Source organism: Chrysemys picta, chromosome 16 (assembly GCF_011386835.1).
Source record: "Chrysemys picta bellii isolate R12L10 chromosome 16, ASM1138683v2, whole genome shotgun sequence".
NCBI lineage: Eukaryota > Metazoa > Chordata > Testudines > Emydidae > Chrysemys > Chrysemys picta.
In genome coordinates, this window is record NC_088806.1 from 27337755 (window position 1) to 27365660 (window position 27906).

Genomic DNA, 27906 nt, shown 5'->3' on the forward strand with positions numbered 1-27906 from the left:
CTTTAGGCTGATGGTTAGACTGCATGCTTGGGGTGGGGAGAGATGGGAGTTCAAATCTGGCCTGGTATGTTTGTGCTTATCTTTCTGGGGCTGCGTACCTTCTTGCCTTTCAAAGCTGTTTCTCTTTAATTAAATGGTATTTGGGCCTCCCTCTGCTACAGTACCTTCTGTAGGCTAATGGTCATGCTCTGTACCTGGGGTGTGAGAGATGTGGGTTTGAATCTTGCCTGGTGTGTGTCCCCTGATCTTTCTGTAATAGCGAGGGGGTTGCCTGCCTCCTTCTTGCCTGTTGAAGCTGTTCCACTTTAGTTAAATGTGCTCTGGGCCGGCCTCACGGCAACCCTCACTCTCTTGTCCAGTGGTTAGGATACTCGCCTGGGTTGTGGGAGATCCTGGTTCAAATCCCCCAGCTGCTTGTTCAGCAGGGATTTGCACAGGGATTTCCTGCCTCCTAGGCGACCGTCCTTTAGGGTGGGCCATCCTTGTCCGAACCCCCTCTCTTTCTCAAGAGGCCATTGTCTTCTTGGGCCGGAGAGGGGATTCGGACAGGGATCGCTCACCAGTGACTCTCCCCAGGAGGTGGCGGCCCCCAGTTCACACCCCTCAAAAGAGCAGGGGAGTGCCCTGGGGTCTGCCACAACCTGGGCGTGTATCCTGATCATGGTGGACAAGAGAGAGAGGGGGTTTTACTGCTCAGCAGCAAAGCCCCTTTAATTAAAAGAGCAAGAGGCCCTGTGACAGGCCTCTTGCTGAGCTAGGAGGGGTCTCCTCTCACACCCCACAGGCCCTCCTGTCCCACCGAGCGGGGAGTTGAACCAGGGTCACTCACAATCCAAGCAAGCACCCTAACCCCCGTACCATAGAGGGACTTGAGTGTGTTACTTGCTCCGGTTAATATATAGTTAAAGTGAAATGCTTGAGCGGTAAGAGATTGAAACACCCATCCCTTCTTAACCAACACAGAGGGGATCTGAACCCAGGCCACCCACAATTGAAGTGAGCACCCTAACCTCCATACCATTGAGGGATTTGAGATCACCTTTTGCCCTGGTTAATATACAATTAAAGTGAAAGACTTGCAAGGTAAGAGATCAAGGTGCCCATCTTTTACCGACAAGCAGATAGGAGAGTTGAACCAGCATTATGCTATATCCCAGGCAAGGGCCCAAACCACAGGGCTACAGTGGGAGTCACACTACTTCCTAACAAGCTTACTAACAGTTAAAGAGTATGTGAGATAGAAATATTGCACCACTGCCAGCATCTACCTCCACCTTGGGGATGACTAACAGCTATGTGTCTAATGTAGTAGCAATTACATTTTTCTAGCTGATGGGTTATCCTTAAATCCCAAAATGGGTCTAGGCTGGTAGACTACTCTTTACTCAGGGCTATTTCAACGGTCATGAGACAGAGTCTTGGTGTTCTTGCCCTTGGAAAGGGAAAAGTATTAGCAACTGCAGATCCAGTGCAAATGCTACATCTAATTCTGCAGTGGTATGTCCGAGTCACATAAATAAGGGAAATAAATACAAGTAGCCTTTGGAATGGATTGATTAGCACTCATAGTAAACTTCCACCTTGCAAAAGGCTTTTTTTTTTTTCCCAATTGACTTTTACAAATCCCCTCCATTTTCTCCTGGGTTGCTTATTAAGAAATATCAGCTGGAACGTCAAGTTTGGAGCCTAGAACATCAGGGTTATTGGTTATGATTGGTGTAACACAAATGTTTCATTTTCAAAATGAGCACAAGACATTTCAATAGCTAGTAAAGTTTATGAATCACAGGCAACCAGTCTGATGGGAAACCCTTTAATGCAGCTTTATAACTTATATTAAGGACTTTGCAACAATCATTTCTGTTAATTGTTGAATGTTCTTTTGACTGAAAGTTTGCAATAGCAGAGTCATGCTTACCCATTACACAACCCCCGGGGTTTAGGCTTCAGGATGCATCTTAATATCCTCAGATCCTTCTATTCGCCCTTATAGACAATCAAGTTTTTGTCAGATTCATAGATTTTTGACTTTGTACAGACATCCCTCCGGAAGGCGTTTCTGGAGGCTGTCCCAGATCTACACCGCTAGGTTCTCTGTTGTGCTGTGGCGGGAAGAGAGGCTTGATGATGAAAAGAGGAGGACGCCAAGGGAAGAAGTGTGCTGTTTAAGGCTGGAGAACTGCACTGCTTCAGGTAAAACTAGCTGTTGCCAGAACTATCTGAGCTTGCAGCAGATTCCACATGTCCAGTGCTTTGCAGCCTGGTGTCCTGGGTCTGCAAATGGCACTCTCTCCAACCAATGCTCTGCCTGTGCTCCACAGCCCCTACCCCAGCTCCTCTGGAGTGGGTGCATTGACGGCATCAGTAGAGCAGTTCTGCGCATAGTAACTCCTAGAAGTGAGTGCACTGTGCTGTCCTTGCATTACTGAATAGCCACTTACTATAACCAACCCTTCCTAGACAACAAACGAAACCAGTATGTTCAGTACCCGATAATAGGCAATAGGTGTTTGGATGTGTTTGTAGTTTGCCTTACCCTTTGATGGGGGATTGAACGTCTTTCTGTCCCAGCCCCACTGGACACCTGGCTCATCACCATCTCCTTGTGCATGTCTATAGCGCTTTGCCAACGTCTGTGAAAAATGAGGGGCTTGGTTCCTCCTCTTGCTGGCACAATGTGACTCCAGCAATTTCAATGGACTTTATTTGCTCATTTCCCTGGGGGTAAATCAGGAGTGTCAGCTCAAGGTCTCTTCCCCAAGGACTTTTCTCTAAATGTGGGGATGACAAAGAGAGGCACAAGGGGCCCATCCCACAACTCAGAAAATCCCAACAATTTGCTAATCATTGAGATTCCTGATGAACCATTCATTTCACAAAGATACCCTATCTCTGTTCTATATAGGCCTACTCTCCCACTAACCCACACACCAATAGACTATATAAAATCAACTCCCAGATCTAATCTGATCAGTGGATTAGATGTTAAGGGCTGCTATAAAGCAAACAATTCTTTTGTTCTTTTGATCAATTGTTCTCCAGGTCCACTGAAAGTAGGACAAGAAGTAATGGGGTTAAATTTACAGCAAGGGAGATTTCTAACTCTAGTTAAGCTCTGGAACTGGTTGTGGAATCCCCATCATTGGAAGTTTTTAAGAAGTCAGACAAACACCCGTCAGGGATGATCTAGGTTTACTTGGTCCTGCCTCAGTGCAGGGGACTGGACTTGATGACCTCTTGAGGTCCCTACCATCCCTACATTTCTATGATTCTATAGTTTTTCTAACTCTCAGGGCTATGCACTTAAAACCGGGATCTGAAAATTCAGCGATGTTTTTCCTGCCTATTACATGGAGTCACAGAATAACAATACTGCAGTCACAAATGAGCCGAGCAGTTTGTTGAATACAAAACCGCACCCTACGGGCTTCACCCCTTGGACTGTAGAAATGTTCCAATAAACAGGCTTATTCTGCTTGATTTGGCCTGTTGGTAAAGATTCAGTAAATCCTCGTAGATTTTCTGACCCAGAGACTGTGACATGTTTTTGCAGTGCCAATCCCAGTGCGGCCCTGATCCGAGATCTGGCCCCTTGGCACTACCAACAATAAATTGTGCATTCAGGTTCAAGAATTCTGAACAGCCGACTGAGCACAGAAGCTCTCTGGGAAGCAGCTTAGAAATTCCAGAGAGAGAGATTGGCCAGTTTCCATGGACATTGGATAGAATTTGGTGTCCACGGAAGCATGGTAAGAATTTGCACCACAAGAGCATCCTCCCAAGTGGGGCCTTTTACATTAGGCTGACAGGACAGGAAAGAGATGCAGTTGCAGATGATGGCTTCGGAGAGAAAGATTTGTCTTAAATAGAGTGGAGCCACTTGTCCCTAAAATTCCCAGGCACTGACTTTAGTTCTGCCACAAAACCCCACCACTCACCTTACAACATCAGCAAAATGGAGCACATCCTGCTCCAGGTTCTTGTGATCAAGTGGCTCCAGGATGGTCTCCTGGAGCAGAGAGGAAGGACATTAGTGAGTACATCTGCGTGGCTCATTACTGGTGCCCTGGACTCAGAGCTGAGTGCCCAGGGAAGATCCTCTGACACCTTTAGGGGAATCCCAGACCACTTTAAGGTGGGGATCTTTAATGATGCTGAACCCTTGGCTCAGTCTTTTCCCGTGAGGCCCTAGAGATTTGGCATTGGCAGGAAGATACCAGGGTGAATCTGCTAACGGGAGACTGCAGCATGTTATGCAGCTGGTGAGGGGAAGTCAAATAGCTCCTCTCCACATCACGAGCTAGTGAGGGGGCTGGTAATGGGAAGATTTCCCACCAGCAGGACACGGGGCTTGGGTCCCCTCAGCATCGCATAATTAAGCCCCTAACTGTCCTCGGGTCTTTATCCAAAGCACAAACGTCACAGGCTTTGCAGTCAGTCCATAGCTTCCATGCGCTGCTCTGGAGAGTTCAGGGCACACAGTGATTAAGCCTGCTCCCCAGATTGCAGTGATGTTATCTCTGATCCTAGAGGAGGCTTCCTGAATTTCAGAGCACTAGGAAATGTCACAGAGGGAATTTAAATCACAGGCAATGCACAGCACACTCCTCTTCCTTCTGGTCCTCCAAACTTACTGCTGATACCTGTGAAATCCCTCCAATGATCAGAGAGGATTGTAAGCAGCACGAAAGGAACTATCTGTAACATTATTACCTTCATGTGTTCCTGAAGTGTGAGAATGTTTATAAACACGCCACTGGTGGAGTTTATCTAAAGGACAAATAGAGAGCGGAACCTCAGTCCAATGCTGTAAAATGCTCTGTGGTGACGATTAAAACGCAGAAACAACTGGAGTTTACACTGGAACACTGAGCAAAAAGCAAGTTCATATGTGCAATATAGACCTAGTGCCTTGCCTGTCTGGTAGCACTCAGACCTGATATGCAAATCAAAAAGGAGTTTAATGTTATGCTCTATAATTCTATTCTAATTAGCTCCTTATCCTGTGCCCATCGTGGTGGTAGTTCTTATGCTACATAGCAATTAGCCTACCTACAAACAGGAGCTGTTTTCAGTTGCATAGTAATGAAATCTTTTCTCACTGAAGTGTAGGGTGACCAGACAGCAAATGTGAAAAATCGCAATGGAGGTGGTGGGTAACAGGTGCTTATATAAGAAAAAGTCCCAAATATCGGGACTGTCCCTATAAAATCGGGACATCTGGTCACCTCACTGAGCTGCTCAAGGGAAACACATCTGTGAGTTTCTCCACAGACACTGGGTAGTTCAGCTCAGTCAATGAAATTGTGTATTGCCTTGGGAAGTTCTTGTCCGGTGCAAAGTGATATATTTGCATAACACAGGGACAGGAAAAGAAGTTGAAAGCCAATAGAAACCAAACTGTGGTTCACATTGTTATTTGGAAGTTGTCCAGGAGGGAGAAAGGCGATGAGTTTTACTGTGGCTTGATGTTGTAGTGAGCTGGGTAAACACTTCATTACTGCTAGCAAGGGAATAGGGCTTCAGGGAGCAGGAGAGAGGCAATCTTTGCTGGGCCATGCCCCAACTTCATGATTTGCTGGGGGGAGGGGGGGGAAGCCAGCCTTAGGAAGCCAATGGCAAGACAGCTTCCATCAACCACTCTGTGCCCTGCCCCATGTCACCTTTCTGAGGGATCAGAGCAGAACCTTACAGAGCCATTTTTCAGGTCCTAGATGGCAGCGGTGTCTGTATTTGCCATTGGATCGCGAAGAAAACTGATGAGAGAGGAAAGAGAAACTCCATCTCACTTATATACCTAAAAACGGAAGGAGAAGCCAGGAAAACCTACATGGAAGATGCTGTCCCACTTTCCCATCTTCTCCTGCCCGGAGCTTCTCTACTTTCCTAATTTTCCTGTTCTCTGCTATTCTGCTTAATCCTGCCCTGCAGCGTTACATGTGCTCCCCTGCTTTCCCAGCTCCTCCCTGTGCTCTGCTCCCTGGCTCAAACCTGCCCTGCTTTTATCTTCCTGCTGACCACAGGAACATAGAAATTGCCAGATTAGATAGAGCACCTGTCTAAGCCAGTCAATATCTGGTCACACCACAGTGGCCCGCCCCAGCTGTTTCAGAGGAAGATGCAAAAACCCTGCCCTCCTGGAGTTCCACCCCCTCCCACGATCCCATCACTTAGGGAAACTTGAGGGCTTAGTTCCCATCCAAAATTCTAGCACCATCATGTCTTGTGACAGCTAGTTCCACAGGCTAATTGTGTACTATTGTACAATGCACTTGAGAGCTCGGTCTCAGAATATACATTATGCCATGACTCATAGTTAAATATCACACAAACTGTGTAATGGTTTGATAAATAGAAATTGCTACATACATTCTAGCTACACATACAAACAATCCCCCGAAGCGTTGACCTGGCCTATAGAATCTCAGCCTTCTCTGGACAAAAAATAAAGGTCTCAGGATTGACAAATCTCCTTTAAAGTCCAAACCTGAGAGAAGCCCCACCTCTTTCACTATATATTGCCCCTTGCCTGGGCCTATTAGCAGAGAAGTTGCCTGCAAAAGTCATTTGCCCCCTTGCTGGTGGCTCAAGATGCTGCCCTGGTCGAATAGGGAATTGTGGGTAACAAACCGGCTTGACCCATCTTTGCCAGACAACAACCGTCAAAGTGGCTGGAGGGATACCAAAAAATGTCCCCCAAAAGGCTGATTGTGCCCTGTTACCTGCTCAGCCTGTGAATGGCTGCAAAGGTGTCTGTTCTGGTGAGGAAGGCCACCTTCCCTGCAGGGCTGAGTTTGCCATTTCTAGTTCTGCTCTGCATCGCTGGACCCAAGGAGCACAGTCGCTGCCCAAGTGGAAACTGTCCCACGCCGGACCTCAGAGCCTCAATAAACACAGCCCCATGACATCATGTGTGTCGCAGGAAAGCAGCCAGGCAGATGGAAGGGTTAAAGTAATTTCCCAGATGACTCTGCTTGAAGTGCATGACTACATCATCTGGGAGGTTTTTTCCAGTTAATTTGGCTTATTTCCCTTATCCTCTTGGACAATGAATGAAGACCACAAGAAGTCATCTCCCCTTAGACAAGATTCATTCACAGCTGGGATGGGACCCTCAGGAAAGGCAGACAAGAGTTCAGAAGGGTGATCAATGCCAGAAAAAAGTTCATACAGTTCAGCTTGGGAGATGCAGGTTGTGCTACTGCGTAACGGGGCAAGGAGAGGACAGCTGGGCAAAGCCCTGGAAGACAAAGTGGTCTTGTGATTCAGGCATCATGGAGAGCTAACTTCATCCCTCTGCTCTGCCACAGACTGACCCTGCCAGGGCAAACCAGTTAATCTCTCTGAGCTGCAGTACCCCATCTCTAAAATGGGGATAATAATTCTTCCTCTCTTTGCCTACCTTGTCTCTTTAGCTTGCAAGCTCTTCCGGGCCTTTCTCTTAGTCTGACCTGGCACAATGGGCCCCAATGGGTGAAAGTCTCTGGCTGGTGTGCTGCAGGAGGTCAGACTAAATAATCAAAATAGCCCCTTCTGGCCTTAAAACCTATGAATAGGCATCTCGGTGAAGGCTGCTAGGCACTATTGTAATACAGAGAATAATAAATACGTGACAGGAAGAGCCTATTGGCACTAGAGGTGGGTGAAGTGCTATTACACAGCACCCCAGAGCATGCTAGGTACTTATTGTTACTTATTTCTATTGCCAGTTATTATCTGTCGCCTGTGTAGGTTGCTTCTTCCCCTCGGGGAAACATGCTTGACCCATTTTAAACAAGACTGAACAAAACCAAAGTCAATATGCAATATTGTGCAATCTCCCCTGCACTTGGTAAGGGGAGATGGAGTCAACAGAGATTTTCTGTTTCTAGGTGCTATGATTCCTTGAACTGTCCTGGTCTCAGCTTTGTGCAGAAGGGTCTAATACAGAACCTGCCTGGGTCCCCCATGGGATTCAGCCCAAGGCAGCTCATAACATTTCTCCCTGCACTGCGAGTCTGCAGCTCCAGGGCTGTTTACATAGAAGATCCCTGTTATGGTGGGGCACTCACCTCCTGAGTGCCTCCTGCTGCTGCTGTGCGGTACTGCAGTCTGTTTCTCACTCCTGGCGCCCCCTGTAGGTTGTTGACCTCACTTGGCAGGTCTTCACTGGTTCGGTCCTCAAACTGGGTCACACAGTCAAAATGAGCCCCTTCTGGGGTAGCAAAGAGTCCAACAAAACTGCCTGTCTGCCCTCACCAGGTCTTCACTCAGTCCCTGCTCTGGGCCCTTTAAATTCAGCCCTTTGCTTGGGCTTCCAAGGTAGCCGTGTCCCACTATCAGGGCGTACACCATTTCGCCAGTGTGGGAACCCAGGCCCACCCCCTGCTCCAGGTTCTGACCCAGGGACCCTATTAACAGCAGCCACGCTCCGCTCACTTTGATTCATTGCGGCTACTTCCCTGGACCTTTTCCCACCTGGCCCCTGTATCTTCACTCCTTGCTTCAGAACTCAGGGCCTGCCCCCCAGCTTAAGCCAATGTAGCCAGAACCAAACTCTGTTCACCCCTCGAGCGCCTGTGGCCAGAGAGCAGCTCCCAGACCCACCCCTCTGGTTCCCCCACCCAGGGACTGATCTGCCTGGGCTCTGCAGCTCCTTTTATCTGGAACAGTGGTGCTCTGATTGGCTGCCTGCAGGAGGCTTCTCTAGGCAGGCCCAAAGGACCTACCTTCTCTGCTGCTTTCCTGGGGCAGGGTGTAGTAGCACCCTGGGGCCTCCGGCAGGGAGGCAGGAAAGGCAGGTGCACCACCCGTCACAGTCCCCTCTGTTCAGAATCCCCTGGGATGCTGGAGAGATCCTGGGGTTTAGTGGGAGTGAATCCCGAACGTGGGCTCCGATAGGAACATGGTGGAGAACTCAGCGGAGTCCAGGTACCAGGAGAAGAGGCCGTTGCAGTGATCGATGACACAAAGGAACAAGTTAAACAAGATTCACCAATAGACAATTGGCCTCAGGGCAATACTGATTTGCCATGAGTGCTTCAGAGCAGCTGAAGCAGCTGTTTAACTTGGGTGAGGCACACACACTACCCACAGGGCTGATATCCTGTCCCACAGGATCCCATGCCTGAAGGCCCCACAGGACCCCATGATATCCTGTCCCCATGGAGCGGGGTCCATAGCATCCCATTCCCCCACCATCCCTTCCCACAGAGCAGGTCCCACAAGATCCCATCCCCATGGAGCAGAGCTGCTGCACGGAGCCTGTGTTTTTGCCTCACCTGCTTCCCATTTTGAAGTGAAGGGGGGGATGCGAGACCCACCCCCAGCGTGAAGGAAGACACGGCACTGGCACAGGCTGCTTCCCCTTTGCCTTCTCCAAGGCAGGTTACCCCTCTCGTTTAGTGGCTGCTGGATTGCATGTGAACACACTTCCTGCTGTTAGCGGCTGTGTGGGCTTTGCACACAGCAGTGGGAGAACAGAGCGTCGGTGTGTCTGATGCACCAGGAGAAGCCATCAGCCTGGCTCGGAGACATGTCACAAGATTCAGTCAGTGTCAAAGGGCCTGTTCTCTGAACTGGGCCGAGATGTGAGGTTTCTGGTCTTATCTTCACACCTAGCCAGGGCCGCCCAGAGGCGGGGGCAAGTGGGGCAATTTGCCCCAGGCCCTGGACCCCGCAGGGGCCCCCACGAGAGTTTTTTGGGGCTCCTGGAGCGGGGTCCTTCACTCGCTCCGGGGGCCCCGGAAAACTCTCACGGGGCCCAGGCCCCCGGAGCTGCTTCTGCTCCGGGTCTTCGGCGGCAATTTGGCAGCGGGGGGTCCTTCCGTCCCGGAACCCGCCGCCAAAGACCCCAGGCCCCCAGAATCCTCTGGGCAGCCCTGCAGCCAAGCAGCCTCCTTTCACGGTCAGCCTCTGCCAGTCGATTTAGCAGAGCTGCTTTCCTTGGCAGCTGCTTGTCACGGGTTCTGGGTGGTGTGTGAATTGATTTCCTGAACCCCCCCTCGGCTGGAGGGCGGGGAGTGAGGGTGTGGCAGCTGACTGCCTGGTGTTTGCTCTGAACTCACTGTTCTGTACATGACAACAGCCTGCTATTCCTCACACCAAAGGCTCCCCTTAACAACACAGTACAACGTTAGTGTGGGACGTCTTCGATTCTGCACCCCCTTGGGCCCCACAGTATCTAGCGGAAAGGATCTGAGAGGCCATTCCTTGTCCCCCCGTCGTAGCACACGCTACATGCAGGAGCCACGGCTGCTCTCCGGCTGAGATGGCGCTCACGGAGCAGCCCTACAGCCACCCCGCACCTGGGCCACAGCTGCCCGGCTCTTGCCACCTGCGCTGGCCACTGGTCTTTGTAGGCACCATTTCAGTTTCTGTAATAAACACAATGCAGAAGGCCCTATGCGCTTTCTCACAGCTCTTCCGTGCATTCAGAAGGGGGCAGGCCAGGCTGGCACATGGGAGCCAGGTGGTTCCTCTATGTCACTGTTCCCCAGTTATTGCTGAAGGAAGATGAGTGTTTAGCAAGGGAGGGAATAACCTGTTTAGCTGCCCCAGAAGAATGGGCCGGTGAGTGCTTTGCAGACAGATTTGTTTGTATTTCAGGGTAGCTAGACCATTTGATTGCACTGTTGGAAAATCACAAAGCCAGAGGGAAGACAATTGCTGTCTCTGCTCAGGCCTGTTTTTCTGGCTGTGATGAGAGATTAGTGCACAAGCTGTAGTTTCTGGGGGCGGGGTGGGGGAGAGGGGATACGGACGATGCTTCTGCTTTATTTCCCCAGGCTGCAATGAGGTCACCAGACAGGAATATTATTATTATTTATCATTTGTATTATCAAAGTGCCTAGGAGCCTCGAGTCCCAGACCAGGACCCCGGTGTACGAGGGTGCTGCACAAACACAGAACAAAAAGACGGCCCCTGCTCTGCGGAGCCGACAATCTTGGTATAAGACAAGAGACGACAGATGGACACAGAAACCATTAGGGGAGCACAAGGAAACAATGAGGCCATCCTGGCCAGCGTGATAGGCAGTGGTCTTCGCTCACCAGCGGTCTAACTGTTGTCACGTTGTTGGTAGGCATCACAGCCAAGGCGGGTTTTAAGGAGGGATTTGAAGGAGCACACTGAAGCAGCTTTGCAGATGTCTATGGGGAGCTCCTCCCAGCTGTCAGGGACAGCACAGGACATGGCACAAAGGTGTTCGTTGGAAATTGTAGCAAGTGGGTGATGATGCTGGCATCACGGGCCAGTCGGAGGTGGGTGTTGACCTTTTGATAGCATGGAATAGAATTGGCCAAGATTCCTGGATGCTAACCCAGGGCAGACAGCTCCTCTTAAGGGATTCATAGAGTCCAAGGCCAGAAGAGATCAATGGGATCATCTAGTCTGACCTCCTGTGTAGCATAGACCATAGAACTTCCCCAAACTAATTCCTAGTGCAGATCTTTTAGAACAAACATCCATTAAAAATCGCTAGTGATGGAGAATCCATCACGCCCCCTGGCAAACTGTTTTAAACATTAATTAGCCTCACTGTTAAAAATGTGCACCTTATTTCCAGTCTGAATTTGTCTTGCTTCAACTTCCAGCCACTGGATCGTGTTCTACCTTTGTCTGATAAACTGAAGAGCCTGTTATTAAGTATTTGTTCCCCATGAACATACTTACAGACTGTAATCAAATCGCCCCTTGCCCTTCTCTTTGTTAAGCTTACACTGAGCTCCTGGAGTATTTCAGTATAAGGCATGTTTTCTAATTGTGGCTCTTCTCTGAATGCTCTCCAGTTTATCAACATCCTCCTTGAACTGTGGACACCAGAACAGGACACAGGATTCCAGCAGCGGACAGAGGTAAAATAACCTTTCTCCTCCTATTTGAGATTCCCTTGTTTGTGCATCCCAAGGAGTGGACTGAGTAATTCCCTTAATGCAGAGGACGCCACTTTCCAAAGGAAAACCAAACTAAGGGACTGGGATAGTGCAAGGGGGCCTCTGTAACTGAGGTCCCGGCTCTTCTGTCGACCCTCCTTGTCAGCAGGTGTCAGAAACCTGTGAGGAGAGGCTGACCGACTGTCACAGGTGTGCTCTTGATGTAGGAAATATGGGTTGGCTCCCTGGGCGTGGAGAGTACCAGGTGTGATGGATTTGGAGCTGCCTGTAATACTTAGTGAATGCTGTATGTTGAGCTGGTTATTAGGACTACTATATTGGATATAACAGAGCTGTGGGGAAACAAACAGGGAGGAAAGACAATCACTTGAGCTAAGTCCCCCCTTGGGAGGCTCTCCTGTGCTCTCAATCTAGAGTTGGGCTCACCCAGGCTCTCTATCCAGCTCAGTCCTTTCCACCTTGAGTTTATACATACCAGGCTTTGCTCCTAGCTGGGCACTCCTACACGTCACAGTGCCCGGTGTGGAATGTCCACTGGGAGCCTACAGCCTTCTTCATGCCACAGCAACATCAGTGATCGGGGCATTGCTGCTCGCACTCTGCCACAGGGCCCATACGAATCTATATAGACTAGAATAGAATCATCTCCATGCTCTGCTAGGTGCTGTAATTGTGAGCCACCACCAGCATCTAAACTCTGCAGCAAATTTCGATTTCCCACTTGCTAAGCGGTAGGATTTTCCCTTGGGAATGGAGGGGATTTTTCTTAGCTGTAACCCAGGATAAAACAGGCTCCTGAGAACGAACACTTTTGCTGAGGGAACAGCCCATCTCTCCTAAGAATTGAGGGGCTCTGGCAGCTGGGCTCACAGCCAGCTTGTCAGAGATCAATTCTAACTCATTGTACGTCATCATCTGAAAGTTGCAGGAGGGCTGAGTGTGCTTCGCCCTAACTACATGAGGGCCATAAATGAAGATTATGAACCCGTTTTGTGACTCTGACAAAGCCATTTATTGCTTAATGAGAGGGATCAGCATCTATTTGTGTTTGCCAACATCCTTATTGCTGAGCCATTGCTGAATGGTAAAATAAAGACACCGCTTTTAGCAGAGCAAGTTAGTCTGTTCATCAACAAGCAGAAGGCAGAATTTATGGCTATCAGTGTTCCAAAAGCAACCACCAGAGTAGATGGAGAAATAAAGTAATCAGTCATTTTACCTACCTAGGGAGTGAGATGTGCAAGGATACTGGCACCAGGCTAGATGTCAAGCAACAAACATCAAAAGCAAAAACCAAGTTTCATAAACTTGAAAAGATTTGGGAAAGTAGCGTGACTGGCACCGACACAAAAATACAAATTTTTAACACTGGCATCATATTTCTCATCCTTCACGGAGCAGAGTCATGGAAATCTACAAGATCTGTGAAAGATCTTCAGTCCCTTTGAAAGAGTTTCATGCAACATCAGAAATTCTAAGGAGAGCAAACCAATTTAAGCCACAAACATGGTAAGAAGAAGAGGGATGTATTTAAAGTACACGTTAAGGATGCCATTAACATGATTTCTACATCACGTGATATGCGAACACCACCTGGGAAGAGGTTGACTTAGAGAAACATCACACAGAACAATAGAGAGAGAAGCCAAATCCATGAACATGACACTCAGAAGTCTGAACAGATCAGCACAAGACCAAAATAAATGGCAGAAATTGTAGGCCACCCTATATGCCTAAGGGCACAGAAGGATAAAGGAAGAAAAAATATAAAAACAATCAACACATTAATCCTCAACCCTTTTCCTGCACCTTCCTCTACAGATCTCAAAAGGCTTTCCTGGTATTAATACACAACATCCGCCTTCAGGACTGCTGAGGAGACTCCCCCTTATACAGAGGGGCAGGTGCTGAGATGGGAGGAAAAATTAGCATGCAACTACTTGGAGCGGACAACCTGGCTGGGCCTCTAGGAACCCAATGGGCAGCATCCCAGTGCAGTCCATCCTCCCCATGACAAGCCAGGCAGAACTTGGTCAAATAACCAACCATTCCCAGAATATGATGGTGCTCGTCCCTAGGGAAAATATCCCGTTTCTCCTGGAACGGGCCATGTGGTTTCATCTATGGGTGGTGAGAAAGTTTTGCATGTTCTGAGTTTGGAAAAAAGGCTTGTTCAAAGTTCCTGGCATGATTAAACATTAAGTCTGATGTTCCTTTGTATTCATTTTTTGTCTCCACTATGTAGCACCAGAATAATGGTTATTTTGTAACAACGAAGGGGGGAAAAAGGGGAGTGCACTGAGGACGGCTAATGCTCATGGGAATCTTCATCTCAGGGGAAATTATTCCTACCTGAATGCCAGAAAGATACATTCAAAGTTCTGCCCCCAACCTTTGATGATAAACCAACAATGCTTTAGCTGCTCAAATGAAAGAGCTATTAAATGCAAAACACTTTGCAAACAATACGTTAAGCCTCACAAGAGCTCTGCAATCTAGATACTATTATCCCAATTTTCAGATGCAGCACAGATCAAGGAAGCACCTTGCCCAAGGTTACAGAGCAAATCAATGTCATAGATGGGACTAGAACCCAAGAATCCTGATTTTGAATCCCTTGCTTTGATCAGCAGGCAATACAGAGGTGGCGTATGGACTGCTTCGATCCGAAGCACAGGATAAACATCTAGAAAGATCCAGGAGCTCTACAGGGCACAGCATGAGTCTGGTAGTGGGCATTTTAGGAGAAATCACATCATCTGATTGGGAAGGATCTTTGGGGTAACCACAAACTCACCGGCCCCCCTCTGGATCTGCACGTTCCGCAAGAAAGCGTGGTTTTAAGGAGCCCTGAATGTATACATGCCCATTGTCCAGATCAGTAGGTGGCATCTGAAAGCTGGCCTGAGAGCCCTGCAGTCTAGATAGTTATTTATACTGTGGTGCCGAATGGAGGCCCTACCGTGCTAGGTGCTGCACAAACGGAGATGCAGAGGGTGTCCCTGCCCTGAAATGCAACAGGAAAGCAGCAGCACCAAGTAAATGTGACCAACCCAAGGAAGGATGGTGGGAACTATAATTAGATCATGTGGTAGTTCCAAAATCGTTAAAGCCTCTGCAATAAGCCCTCCCTGTCTGCTGTACAATGTGGCCCCCGTTGGAGACAGATTTCTGGTGGGTGTCACATCAGAGATGGGGCTTGAGGCGGTACTGGAAGGAAGCGAGGGGCAGTGGTGCTAGGAATCAGTTCTATAAAGAGAGCATTTCATCCCTAAGTGGTCACCTGGAAAAAAGTTCCCAGAATGAGCATCACTGAAAGAGCAGGGGGCAATGTGAGAAGAGATCAGAGCAGCAGATAATTGAGGGAGGGAAGCTGGCAAGCCGAAAGCATATCAGGTGACAGATACTATCTATCTATCAAGTTACTCCCGAGCCTTTGTTTTGAAAGCTCCCAGTGAGTCAGGTATTTACACTTCGCTGGAGGCGCCAGTAGCTAAAGGGAAAGACTCTGGCCTGTTTCTGCAGCTGCACCTCTTCAGGTCAGAATAACCCTTCAGGGTAGAAATGCAAGACAATAGCCCCACCTGTTTACCTTTGTGTTTTGATGTCACTGGAGGGGAGGGGGGCAGGGAAAGATTAGCAGGCAGAATTCCAGGGATGGAAGATTCCAAAATCAGAGTTGATTGAGCCTGGAGGTTCCCCCTGAAGGCCTTCCTTAAGGGACACCCTCTCCCCTAACGAGGCCATCATTTGACAGTTCCCCCCATGCTGACAGACTCTCTAGCCTTCAAGCCCAGCATCTCTTGAGACCCATGGATCCCACAAGCCAGGCTGGGGTTTGTCACTATGGTTCAGAGGCCTGGAGCTGGCCGAGTAGCCTCCATCCTGCAGGTTCCCAAGGTGCCACTCTCTCCCAGCCAGTTGCCTGCTAGCGCCAGCTGACTGTGCATTTAATGCTGCAGTTCAGCCTAGGCGAGTCTCTGAAAGGTGCGTCCTGGAGCGTAAGGTTCAGATTCACCATGGAACTGACTCTCCACAACTCCCATGAATATTAAGTCAGAGGCTTAATCCGGCCTCACACGTCCCTTTAAAACAGCTCTGACCCTTTCACTCAGAGCCTCAACAGTATGCAGGGGAGGGAGGCGACATCCTTTCCCCCCCTCCCATTATTTGGGAGGAAGCAGTGCTGAAGCAGAGAGAAAAGCATAACGAATGAGTGGCTGGGATCACAAAACCACCCTTCCTAAGTTGTGAGCTGGCCAAGAGACAATGGGATATATTTAAGTAACAAACAAATCCATTTCAGAAGCAGCACCCACCTCTCCAGCTGGGTGGTGACAATCACAGGGGGGTTTGAATCATGCATGTTCTGTTTTAGGCTATACATGGTTGCATACATTTCTTTAGCAAAAAAGTCTCACCTTTCGTAAGAACACCCATGTCCTGGTGGCTGAGGAGTCAATATGCAGAAGGCAGGAACAACAGGAACCAACTGTTCCTGGGTATTCAATCTCCTTGGAAACATGGTGTTTCCTTTCCCAGCTCCATTCCCCCACCTGCAAATCCCCTCCCCCCCGCCAGGTCACAGTGCTCTGCTGCACTCTGGCTTAAACCGTTAACCATTTAGTCCACTTCAAATTGAAATTGACCAATTAACACTAAATTCCACAGAAATTGAATGTGGGCTCATGAGGGGGGGGGGGGAGGGCTAGCTCTATGGATAAGGGCAGTTTACATCCTGTTCACATTGGGATACTAAGAAGTGAGAGGTTTAGTTAAATCTTTGACCCAGGGAATATATAAATACTGTGATGTTTTGGATCCCAGTATCCTGGGGTGGAAGGGAATGACTGATGGATTATGGAGTTGTATTACTGCCTCTCTGAGCATCCTGCATGAATCGGTGCAATATTGTAGCATGTACCCCAGATGCTTCGCAATGACTTATTGTTTCTGAACACAACTGTCCATTCTCCCCTCTGCACGTTCACGCAGAATGGCTGGATGTAGCCAGCCAGCAACTAGACATTTTGCAGTTGATACGTGCCACATGCTTTGGAGGAAACAATTCAGCCCTCGTTAGACCCCCATTGACTTGAACAAGATTACAAGGGAACAGCTAAAGACTTTTGACCTTGGTCTTTCACTGTAATGTTTAAGGGCTCATCTACAGGCAGAAACCATGCATTTCACAGTACTTAGAGTAATTTCTCTCACCCAGCTCTTCCAAGAAAGGTCACGGACAAGCCAAGAAAGAGCCCCAGGCACCATCTGAAGAATTTTATTCATTCATTTATTTAGATTTGTGTAAGAAAATCTACTTCTCTCCGGCCCTTTAACAATTTCTGAACGAACACACGCCATACAAAACCCCCCCAAAATCTAAACAAGAAAATGGATCAACAAATTCAATGGCACATTCCAGCCAACATGGCAGTGAAAAATCATCTGCTGTCTATGAAGAAAAATTTCCTACTCGTTTCAGAGACCTAACCCTTCCTTCATCTCAGGGTCCCGCCCGAAAACACCAGAGAAAAAATCAAGGGGGGGGGGGGGGGGAGTATTGCAGGGTGCCCTGAAGTACAACAGGTTATCTTGGACCAAGAATTGAAACTGGCAGTGAATTCCAGTCAGGGGGCCTTCATGGAGAAGGCCCTGCGAGCAGGGGTTCTAGCTTGATTTACGGAAGGGACTTGCCTCCACATGGCAGGTTAGCCTGAAAAACAGGGTGCATTTACTTCTTTCATCATCATTTAAATTTGGATCCCATTCAGGCTTTAATCAGTCTGAAGTGTGTGCAAGTCTGCCTCGCCCTTCACCATTCTCTGCAAGTCCGACTGATTTACAATGCCCCATCCCAGTCAGGGCCCTGTAAGCAACTGTCGATCAGTCACATACAGGAGCTACTGACTCCGAAAGACACTGGCTCCGTTCCCAGTGTGCACAGCAAATGGAATGCAGCAGCACAGCTGTGGAAGACCCTTCCCCATGCCCGTTATCAACCTGCAGTGCCCTAATGTGGAAAGCAGCTTAGCGCTTCTGGTGGTAGACACATGCGGTCTACACTCTATGAATGCATCAAATCCTGACTGGCTACAGAACATTTCAGCTCATGAAAACTCTTGAGACAAGTACGTGCCAGAATTTCTTCATGTGTTTCCTGCTGCTGGCAATGGGGTTGGGTGTCAGCTCTCTGGTCAAGTAGGGTGTAAAAGAAAGTGCAGTCATCATTCTTAAATACATAACAGTAGAAGAGAGACTTCCTGAGTAGATCAGCCATCCACCCTTGCATCCAGGAGGAAAGCAAAGATGGAAGGGCGTGGCTCGACTGGGGTGCTGTTTCCCACTAGGAGAACAGTTTGCCAGTAACAAAGAGTGACAGCAGGTGGACGGCTGCCAGGAGGAAGGAGCTGGCCTGCACCGTGGAGACGGAACTGGTGGTGCTGGCAGGTGTGGTGGGTGTCTTTGTCGTTGATCCAGAGGAGACTGTAGATGCTGAAATGCAGAAGCAAACCAGGATTAGAAATCAGTGGAGTGGATGGGCTGTGGGCTCACTGCAAGATGGTGTGTCAATTCCTGTTGCTGCATGTAGGTCTCAGAAATTGGGGTCAGATCTGCCCCTGGGGTAAACTGGCATTGCTCCATTGAATTCAGTGGAGCTTTGGAGGTTAAAAGGATTTGAAGATCCTGTCTTAGTTGCCTTGGGGCGGGGGGAAGAGGTCTCTCCCTTCCATGGAATAAGTATAAAAGGGATCAAGGACAGCAGAGGTCCTTTTGATTTGGTGTGTGGAGCCACAATCTCAGTGTCCATGTGTGGGGCGGAGAGGTTAAGCAAGAGGACACATCCCATGCCTTGTGCCAACATCACAGGACAGCACCTGCTCCCTCCCTCATCATTTCACTGATGGTACCACAAAGGCATGTGATTTCATAGATTCATAGATTCTAGGACTGGAAGGGACCTGGTGTCCAGTTGGACAACGGGCTGAGTGCCAAGCAGGGCCTATTGGATCTGTATTCAAAGGCCCCCTCGGATCAGGCTGGGAGGTGCTGTTCCGATCAGAACTCTCCTTTGTGTGTCTGTAGCAGCTGTTGGTGACCATCCGTTAAGGCTCCGAATACGCCTCTTCACGAGACAGCCACATTGAACAAGAACAGGATTAGCTTTGCTCTGAACACAGAGTGATCCTCCTGCTACAGGAAGGAAATGACCTGAAAATCCTCCGGATAGACTTACTGGGAATTAATCTGTAGTGTGCCATTTAGTTCCTGTAATCAGTTCTTACTGTGCTCAGGTGCACAAGAGGAGGACGCTGCAGGCAAAGGATGATCCTCTAGAGGTGTAAGACACCATAGCTTTAGTGAAGTGGAGTTATGCCCTTTACACCATTTGAGGATCAGGCCTGTTACTGAAGCCAATGGAGTGATGCTGAGTTACACCAGCTGAGGATCTCCCATTTAGAGCTACTCTGGAATTTTTTCAAGATGTCAATGACATTTTTGTGACCCCCATTTTTGCGTGGGTGCCAATTTTCAACTGGCTCTAATGCCTTTGCCTTATATTTCGTTACAGGAGAGAATGGGTGTTTGTCTTGGAAAAGATGGAATCGATTCTTATCTCTTAAAAGCCACAATAAAAAAAAAAAAAAGAATCCATTCAACTGTATTGTCATTTGACACATGCATATTAGGCTGATTTACCTGTATTCAGGGTTGTCTTCTGGAGCTGGGGAAGGGTAGAGTTATTGGAAAAAGTCACAAGAACCCTGTGGAAAATAAAGGAACAACAGACATCAAGGGTTTGATCTCACTAATACGTCTGTTCCCTAGAATAATGTAGGCCACAATAAAGGTAGATAAAGGGAGGAACAATAAAGACAGAGATTACTTTTATTGAGTGAATATAATAAATTTCTCTATTATCTTTTGTTTCTATGACATTTCGTTAGTCACTATTTGCCATCAATACTCCTGTCATTTGTTGCTTTATAGCACTTTCCAATGTTTGTCGCAAGCTGCAAATCGGTTGATGCCAGCCATTACAATTAAATATAGAACTAATGGTTGTAAATAACCACTGCACTCTTTCCTTTCTCAGTCATTAGCCTGATAGGCCTTATCTCTGGTAAATATTTCCCACTGATGCAACTCCATTAATTAGTGTAGACCAGGCTGGTACAAGTCCATTTGGTTCGGTCGAGTCGCTCTGGATTTTCACCCATTGGGGGTAAATGCAGTCAAATGAGAATTGGGAGCACACAGAGGAGTTTGTTCCAATTCCAGCTCTTAACAGAGGAGTCATGGGACAGGTGCAGGGTTAAAATGGCCTGCAAAGGCATAGGCTGTGTAAACAGCCACAACTGAATACTTAAGGACTTTGGGGTGTGTGTGTGTGCACGCGTGCATACAGTACCTAGTACAACAAAGTGCTAGTCCATGCTTACAGCTCATCGGTGATCTGCTGGATTTGCATTTCAGCTCCACTTTGAATTTACTCTGTTTTGTGGTTGAGCTGCATCCCCCCTCACCCCAACCCTTTCCATTAAAGCTTTTAATGAAAGCAGACACAGCTCGGCTGCCATTTCATGCACCCCTCCTGCAGAACATAGCTCTGCTCCCCATACGCCGTCTCCTCTCCCAGGTAAGGAAGAGCATTACCTTATTTCCACAGGGGCTGACCCACTGGTTGGAGATCTCCATTGTACTGTGGCTGTGGCTTTGTTGGTGATATTTTGCTGCCCTACTGATAGGTTGTTGCTGCAGCTCGCAACTGGATCTTCCCACTGGCCCACAAAGGAGTTCTGGGAATTGAGGGCCTGCAGGATAACCAAGCTGCCGTCCACGACTCCACTAACTGTTACTAGAGAGAACGCAGAGAGGAAAAAGTAAGTTCTCTGTGCTGAGAAACAGAACCCACAAAACCCCACCAGGCTCCAGGGGTTTTGAGAGAAGCAGAGAATGCTGTGATCTATGGGATGAGGGCTTTGGTGCCTCATGACACGCCCCCTGTCCCAGGGAAATGTCAAGTTCCCAAGAGGAATAGCCACTCATCCACATAGGTCTGAAAGAAGATTCACACACAAGGGGAGCAGGACAACTGCTTTTAGCCTAAAAATCTAAGCAGCAGAAGACTTTGGAGCCCGGAGTCCTCCCATTCTCCCCTAAGCTGATAGGACCAGGCCCGGTCATTCCTCCTTGCTACCTTGTACAGTTCTACTGCACCTCACTGCAAAGACTGGGGCTCTCTGTCAGTCTTACCAGTACCCCTAGCCACAGCATCTTTATTACAAAGACCATCTAGTCAGTGGGCTACTCACTGTATAAGGAAAGCTATTCCGTAAGCAGCAAAGCAGGCTCCAAGGTGTCTCATTGTAACCCCTGATGCTGGGAAAGGCTCCCTTTGGCAATGGAAATTCTCAGCTTGAGGGAGAGTTTATCCTGAGCCAAAGAAGCCAGCCAGATTGCCAGGTGCCGACAAGGTAAACGTTAACTAGCAACAGACGGTGTGTGTGTGCGCGTGTGTGTGCCTGCGCTCTCATGTTAATTAGAGCCAAGTTTGGTTGCAAGTGGCATTTGGAATGAAATTAATCTGCAGTTGTGTTCAATTCTTTTTGGTATAGAAATGAAAGAAAACAAAAAACCAACCAACCAACCACAAACAAACAACCCCCCCCCAACACCTGGAACCATCCTTAACTTCACAAAGTGGCTGCTCATTGTGTCAGATCCTGACCTAGTGGCAAGAAGCATCGCTCCACTGACTTCAGATGGAGATAAACAGATTTACACCAGTTGAGGGTAAACCACTTCTGTGTAGGAACCAGAGTGTCTGTCAGTCCAGACATTTATTCAGCACTGGGGGTCTTGATCCTACTCATTTTGAAGTCGATGGAAGATTTGCCGACAAGACCAGGATCAGGCTACTAATCACTGTATCAGAGGGTGCATAAAAAACAGTGAAAGCAACTTCAGGGCTGGTTTTCAGCGCCTAACACCCAAACAGAACAGCCCCAAACAGCCTCCAGCAGTGCTTACATTATCTGAAGGGGGGGGGGGGGCGCAGAGCAGCTTTGGTAAAACAATGCAACCCAGCTCAGTTTAAAATTTATTTATTTTTGCTGGATCTGTGACCCTTTGTGATCCCTGCCCTCACCCCCTTTAAGCCCTGGCCTCCACACCTTTGTCCTTTCTTCTATTTCCCAAGTAAAGAGTGCATTCTCATAGTGGGGGGGGGGGGGAAATCACCCCAAATGTCATGCCTTTTCAAACAACCAGTTTCCAAGTCTTGCTGCGCAGTTTTGGCAGATATAAAAAAAACCAAATCCCAGCTGCAGGCAAGGAGAGAGCATCTGCCAGCAACCCTGGAGGGCACTGACATTAAAGCACAAACGATTATTGATACCTTTCTTTATATGTTTCCCACCCGACATAAAAGCTGCTCAAATACATGCTCAATCTTGCACATTGCAGAGACCATAAAACTCAAGAGAACATCCAGGCAAAGCAAGCTCTATGCAGAAGGAAAGTTCCTAGATCCAGAGAGAGTCAACTTACCACTGTAGTTTGTGTTTGCCATGTAGACAGCAGGGTTCACAGATAGATTGTAAGAGCCAGGATTAGTGGTATTCTGGATAAGTTGACAAGGATCCTGCAAATAGACGGGGGCAATCAGAGCCCCAAGGAAGAGCAATTGCAGTGTGGAGATAAGGGCTGCCATGATGCGCTTTGCTAGTCCCTCTGCTTCTGTTAAGGACACACCTGTACTGGGGAGGAGTGCCAAATGCAACGCTATTTATACTAGCTTCTTGATGAGGCAGATGCAGATTTCACCTCCCTCCCCAGCTCACTTACCCTGAATGGGAGGTTCCATGTGGTCACATTTTTGGAGTTTACTTCCTTCTACCTGCTCAGCATCTTAATTAACGATCTGGCTTTGAAAAGAGGAACTAGCTGCTAAGAATCAGAGGGGTAGCCGTGTTAGTCTGAATCTGTAAAAAGCAACAGAGGGTCCTGGGGCACCTTTAAGACTAACAGAAGTATTGGGAGCATAAGCTTTCGTGGGTAAGAACCTCACTTCTTCAGATGCACGAAAGCTTATGCTCCCTATACTTCTGTTAGTCTTAAAGGTGCCACAGGACCCTCTGTTGCTTTTAGCTGCTAAGAGTTACTTTAGAACTGGGCTTTTTACATCTCATTGAAGCATCTGTGGATTTGAAGAGCAAGTCTCCCTCCCCCTCCCCAGCCCTTTAAGCCAGCCCTTTGCACAGGGGAGTATTGTGTGGTGTTGATGCTTCACCCAGGCAGCTGCAGAAGTGCGAGACTGAGGGAGGGAATGGCATGGAACATACATGTGTCCCAGTGTCCAGGCCGACATGGGCTTCAGCTCCCAATGGGGGCAAAGCACGAAGTGATAGTTCTTCCCGGTGCAGAGATACAGGCCAGTACAATCACCAAATCTGTTTGGAGTAAGAGGGAGTGAAGGGCTGGGCCCTCAGTGGCCCCTCTTGGGAGCTGTGTGAAAAGGCTGTGTGTGCTGGATTGGGGGGTCACACACACCCCTCAGATCTCAGCCCCACAGCAGTGCAAAGAGTCCAAGTCACAGTATGACTTTCCCATCCTGTGGCCCTCTACTGAAGCTAGTGCTCCTGTTGTAAAGTACTCTAAAAATAAATAAGGATAAAACCAAGAGGGGTCAACAGAAAGTCAAGAAGATTCTAGGGAAATTGCTCTAAAAGCCTACAGAGATAGAGCCTCAGCTGGTGTAAATCAACCTCGCTCAGTTGGAGGATCTGGGCCCATAGAACAGAATACAGCAGATAGATTTTTTTCCCCCTTAGATCCTAGTGGTTCTTTTGACATTCCCTGCCCCCTAGACTTCTATAGCAGGGATAAAATGATCTCTTCAGTTATAGAAAGTTGTTCAATAAACCTATAGCACAGGGATCATTTTCTATTACATGCTGTAGGACTTTCCATCCTCTTCCCCTCTCACTTCCAACTCCAGTGCCACAAAATTTGTTGGGTGGTAGCCAGAGAATTTGGTGACATGACTATTCAGTCATAAGTCCTATTTGTATTAAGGAGGATGAAAGCAAATGGCCTTTAATGGGATGCTTGGTTCAATGCCATGATCTCAGTGCAAAAACCTGACTCATTGTGGTGGCAATTTTATTTCCTCCTCCCTTTTTTTAAGTTTTGCAAAGGTTATATTCTTTCGTTTTCTGGCTGCGATGGGGTAGGGAAGCAATAGACCAGGGATTTACAGAACCGGTTCAGAACATTCCTTGACAGCCATCCAAACTCTTTCTTTATATGGAGAGGATTTTTGATGTCTCCCTAGCCCTTGTTGCAACATCAGCAGGAGGAACTTCAATGCTCTGTGAAATTTCATGTACACAAGAGTTGGCTAATGGATGACTTTGCGGTCGGAGATAGAAGAAGGAGAGCTTCTTTCTTTGAACGGAAGTAAGAGGAATTTTTCACTGCTGAGATCATGCTGATAGCTTGTGGTATCTGCTTCAGCAACTGGTCTCCGGGGTTTGTTGACCTGATGTTGATTGGCCACATGGTAAATTGCATTTTTTTTTTTAAATGAGTCTATCTCAGCGAGGAAACTATTCTATTCTGCAGTTTAATGCAGGTCCTTACACCACACCTATATCAACAGTGACTAATTTGCCAGATATCCCCAAAACCTCCAGCTCTCAAGACTTCCCCTGAACCTCCTGCAGGTCTCCTGAAAGTACTGAAATAGGGTCCTGATTCAGACCAGAGGTCTGAGACTCTACAAAGGTACTAGAATAATTACGGAATCTTTATACCCCAAATGTCCCGCAAGAGCTGTTTCTTATGAGGCCTTTATGATGATACAGAGATAATCCAGACAGGGGGTATATGTCATATAATGTATATTTACCCTTTAATTTACATTAACGGGGTAACAACTCTTATATAGAGACTGAAGCCCAGATACCAGAGCAGAAAGCTCAGAAGCTCATATACAGCCTAGCGTTTGATACACTCCCACCCGTTATTCTGAAAACAGTTTGAGGAATAACCCAAACGTGCCAACAATTGGTTTGCTGATATTACTATTAGGTTAACAGGGGTTTTTTGGGGGGCGGGGGAGAGGACGGGAGGGTTTGGAGACTAAGAACAACAATTTTCAGAATTTAATAGCCCAGTTCCAACTCAGTGGACAAAGGCAGTTTTGATTTAGGTGTCTAACTTGAGGCTGTCCAGTTTGACATATTGGACCTACTTTCTTAGCCACAGTTCCTGGCTTGGAAGCCAGCTGTGAAAAGATGGATTCCAGAGATCTGGGGATGAGCCCAATATTCCAGGTTCAGGGGTGTTCGTATGTCAATGCTGCATTTCATGGGCTCCGGTTGGGAGGTTTGTACAACTTGTCATGAAGAGACAGGGCAGCGTGACAGGGTAGGGGGGACTTGTTCTACTTAGATGTGATTTCTGTCACAAACCCCTAAAGAAAACCCCAGAATGAGGGGGACACACAAATTATGCTTGCAGGAAAATGCCAAATGCTGTGGGATTGGGATTGGTTCCTTTAGCATCAAAGACTTTTTGGAAACCTGTCTCATGAGCCTACTTTTCTGATATAAATAATTCTCAGCAATAAAAGTCAGGGGCACACCAAACCTATGCGGAACATAAGGACTAAACTGAGAGACATCCCTCAAAATGAAGGGGATATTGGACAGGTTTCTTCCCTTTCCTTCTCCCCCTCACACAGGGGATATCCCTTACAGGGCCGGCTCTAGGATTTTTGCCGCCCAAAGCAAAAACAATTTTGCCCCCCCCCTTCTTTAATTACCCCCCCCCCCCTGGCCCCGCCTCAACTCCGCCCCTTCCCCAAATCCCCAGCCCTGCCTCCTCCCCCCAGGCTCTCAAGCCTAGGAGGGAGGGAGGGGGAGAAGCGGCGCCCGCGCTGTGGCCACTCGGAGTCTCCCCCTCCCTCCCAGGTTTGAGAGCCTGGGAGCGAGGGGGAGACTCCGAGTGGCCGTGGCGCGGGCGCCGCTTCTCCCCCTCCCTCCCAGGCTCTCAAGCCTGGGACAAAGGGGGAGCAGCGGCGCGCGAAACGGCCGCTTGGGATCTCCCCCCACTTCCAGGTTCGAGAGCCTGGGAGGGAGGGCGAGTAGCGGCGCGCGAATCAGCTGTTTCGCGCGCTCTGGCAGCAGCTGCGGAGGTGATCTAGGGCGGCCGGGGCACATTTTTAGGGGCGGTATTCTGGCGCCGGCCATGCCGCCCCTAAAAATGTGCCGCCCCAAGCACCAGCTTGTTTTGCTGGTGCTTAGAGCCGGCCCTGATCCCTTAGCGCCTCCCAGGATACGTAGGCTTTTTCCATGACCTCATTCAAGGCCTTGTTACTCCTGACGTCCTCTGTTATCCCCAGCTTTGATAATCATTAACTTGTCGTTTCTATTTATTCACTTAGTGACTTTCCAACCGACTGGGCTAATTAACTGGGGTGCAAGGAAGGCTGTGACTCACTGGTAGATGCACAGACTCCTGCCTGCACCCAAACCTCTGTGCAGCACTTCAGTAAGGCAACGCTGGAGACCGAATGAGGAAGTTCAATTTCATTGTTTCAGGCCAGAAGGCTCCATGGGTTCCCCTCATTTGACCTCCCGTGTCACACAGGCCGTTGTTTTTCATCCAGACCCACCTATATTGAGCCCAAAGACTTTAGACAAAAGCATTTCAGCCCTCAGGAGACTAAACGGTGTGTCACATTGAGAGAATGGGAGAGACCCAGGCCCCAGCCATGGCAGGGAATTGATTAGGTGAGATATACCCAGATGCATGTATGATCCCCATGCCGCAGAGGAAGGTGAAGTCCCCGGTCCCCCCTGCCCAGGTCCCAGCCATTCTGACCTCAGGGAAAATTCCTTCCTAACCTCAGATCTGACTATGAGTGTGACCCTGAGCATGTGAGCAAGATCCACCAACCAGGCAGCTAGAAATGGGATTCTCTGTGCCACCTGAGGGTGTCCTGTCTGTCTCTACCTGTGGTCAAGCTCTGATGTTTCAGGCTGGCCAACTGGCCCCCCTCACCACATCCAGCCAATTGAGTACTTACTGGGGGAAAAAGCTCCTTCCTGACCCCTGCAGGTGACTAGCTGAAGCCCTGAAGCATGATTTGATTATAGCCATTAATGCACAGCTGCTAGTGCACAATGAGGGCATGGCCCGTGATCTGGCCTAAGCTTCCCACCTCCCAACACAGATGAGTCCCAGCCAGAGATATTAGAGCTCCACAACCTGCCCCTGCCAGCCGATTTATGCAGCAGCTTGTTTGCAAAACAAGTAAATGATTCAGAGAAAATAAGGTGACCCCTCGCCCCCCCCCCCCACACAAAAGGACAAATGCCAAGGACAATGTGCAGGCAAAGCCCTCCATTGGGAGGGCATTCGGAAAGTCCTGATTAAGAGAACAGAAAAGGGGCAGGAAAGCCACCCGGAAACAACGAGGCAGAAGATGTGGTGGGGAGTTATGCACAAGTGAGCAATGCTGACCGATCCCAGCTTGGAGTGGACATTAATTCCTCGCCGAAGAGAGCTGGAGGCAGTGAGAGCCTGAGCAGCGAAAGGGATTCTCGGTCGGACCTACAGTTCCAGAGGGCTGTCACCGAAAAGGAAGCTGGCAGCTTTTAAAAGCATTTGAAATGGAGAGAGGCAGTTTGTAGGGACCAGACTGGGAACGGGGGGGTGGGGGGGGGGGTGGTCCAGGTTCAATCTCCAACTCTGCCACAGCCTCTCTGAGTGACCCTGGGGCAAGTCACTTAGCCTCGTTGGGTCTCAGTTCCCCACCTGTAACATGGGGATGTTAATGCTCCTGTTCTCCCTTGCAAGCTCCTCAGGGTCAGGAAGGTCTCTTCCTGTGTCTACGTACTGTGCCCAGTGCAATGGGGCTAGTCCTCGCCTTTAGGTGCTAGCGTAATACAAACAAGTCATAGCTATGGGAATGGAGAATGGCATGAAGGAATCCCTGGGCTTGAAAATCTACTTGGA

At 48.5% G+C, this 27906-nt stretch overlaps 1 protein-coding gene and 2 long non-coding RNA genes across 3 annotated transcripts; 1 reads left to right on the forward strand and 2 right to left on the reverse strand.

Annotated features, from left to right (window-relative positions):
- Positions 1-5026: 5026 nt before the first annotated feature.
- On the reverse strand, positions 5027-8933 carry LOC135976054 (uncharacterized). The gene is made up of 3 exons (XR_010593277.1): positions 8709-8933; positions 8052-8165; positions 5027-7240 (listed from the first exon to the last, which is right to left on the reverse strand). It is a non-coding gene; the product is annotated as an uncharacterized LOC135976054 (long non-coding RNA).
- Positions 8934-11768: 2835 nt separating this feature from the next.
- On the forward strand, positions 11769-14082 carry LOC135976055 (uncharacterized). The gene is made up of 2 exons (XR_010593278.1): positions 11769-11835; positions 13696-14082. It is a non-coding gene; the product is annotated as an uncharacterized LOC135976055 (long non-coding RNA).
- Positions 14083-17139: 3057 nt separating this feature from the next.
- LOC103306388 (placenta-expressed transcript 1 protein-like) lies at positions 17140-22736 on the reverse strand. Its single transcript, XM_024109049.3, has 4 exons — positions 22429-22736; positions 20533-20734; positions 19576-19640; positions 17140-18369 (listed from the first exon to the last, which is right to left on the reverse strand). The coding sequence occupies exons 1-4, from the start codon at positions 22589-22591 to the stop codon at positions 18221-18223; spliced, it is 579 nt and encodes a 192-aa protein (XP_023964817.2). The 5' UTR covers positions 22592-22736; the 3' UTR covers positions 17140-18220.
- Positions 22737-27906: the final 5170 nt, after the last annotated feature.

Bases quoted from the DNA above. Each gene is read 5' to 3' on its own strand.
- LOC103306388 (XM_024109049.3), bottom strand. From the start codon at position 22,591: ATGGCAGCCCTTATCTCCACACTGCAATTGCTCTTCCTTGGGGCTCTG. The intron at 19,641-20,532 runs GTAATGCTCTTC...TATTTTCCACAG, and splicing joins TCAGCCCCTGTGGAAATAAG to GGTTCTTGTGACTTTTTCCA. The intron at 18,370-19,575 runs GTAAATCAGCCT...TCTGCATTTCAG, and splicing joins GAAGACAACCCTGAATACAG to CATCTACAGTCTCCTCTGGA.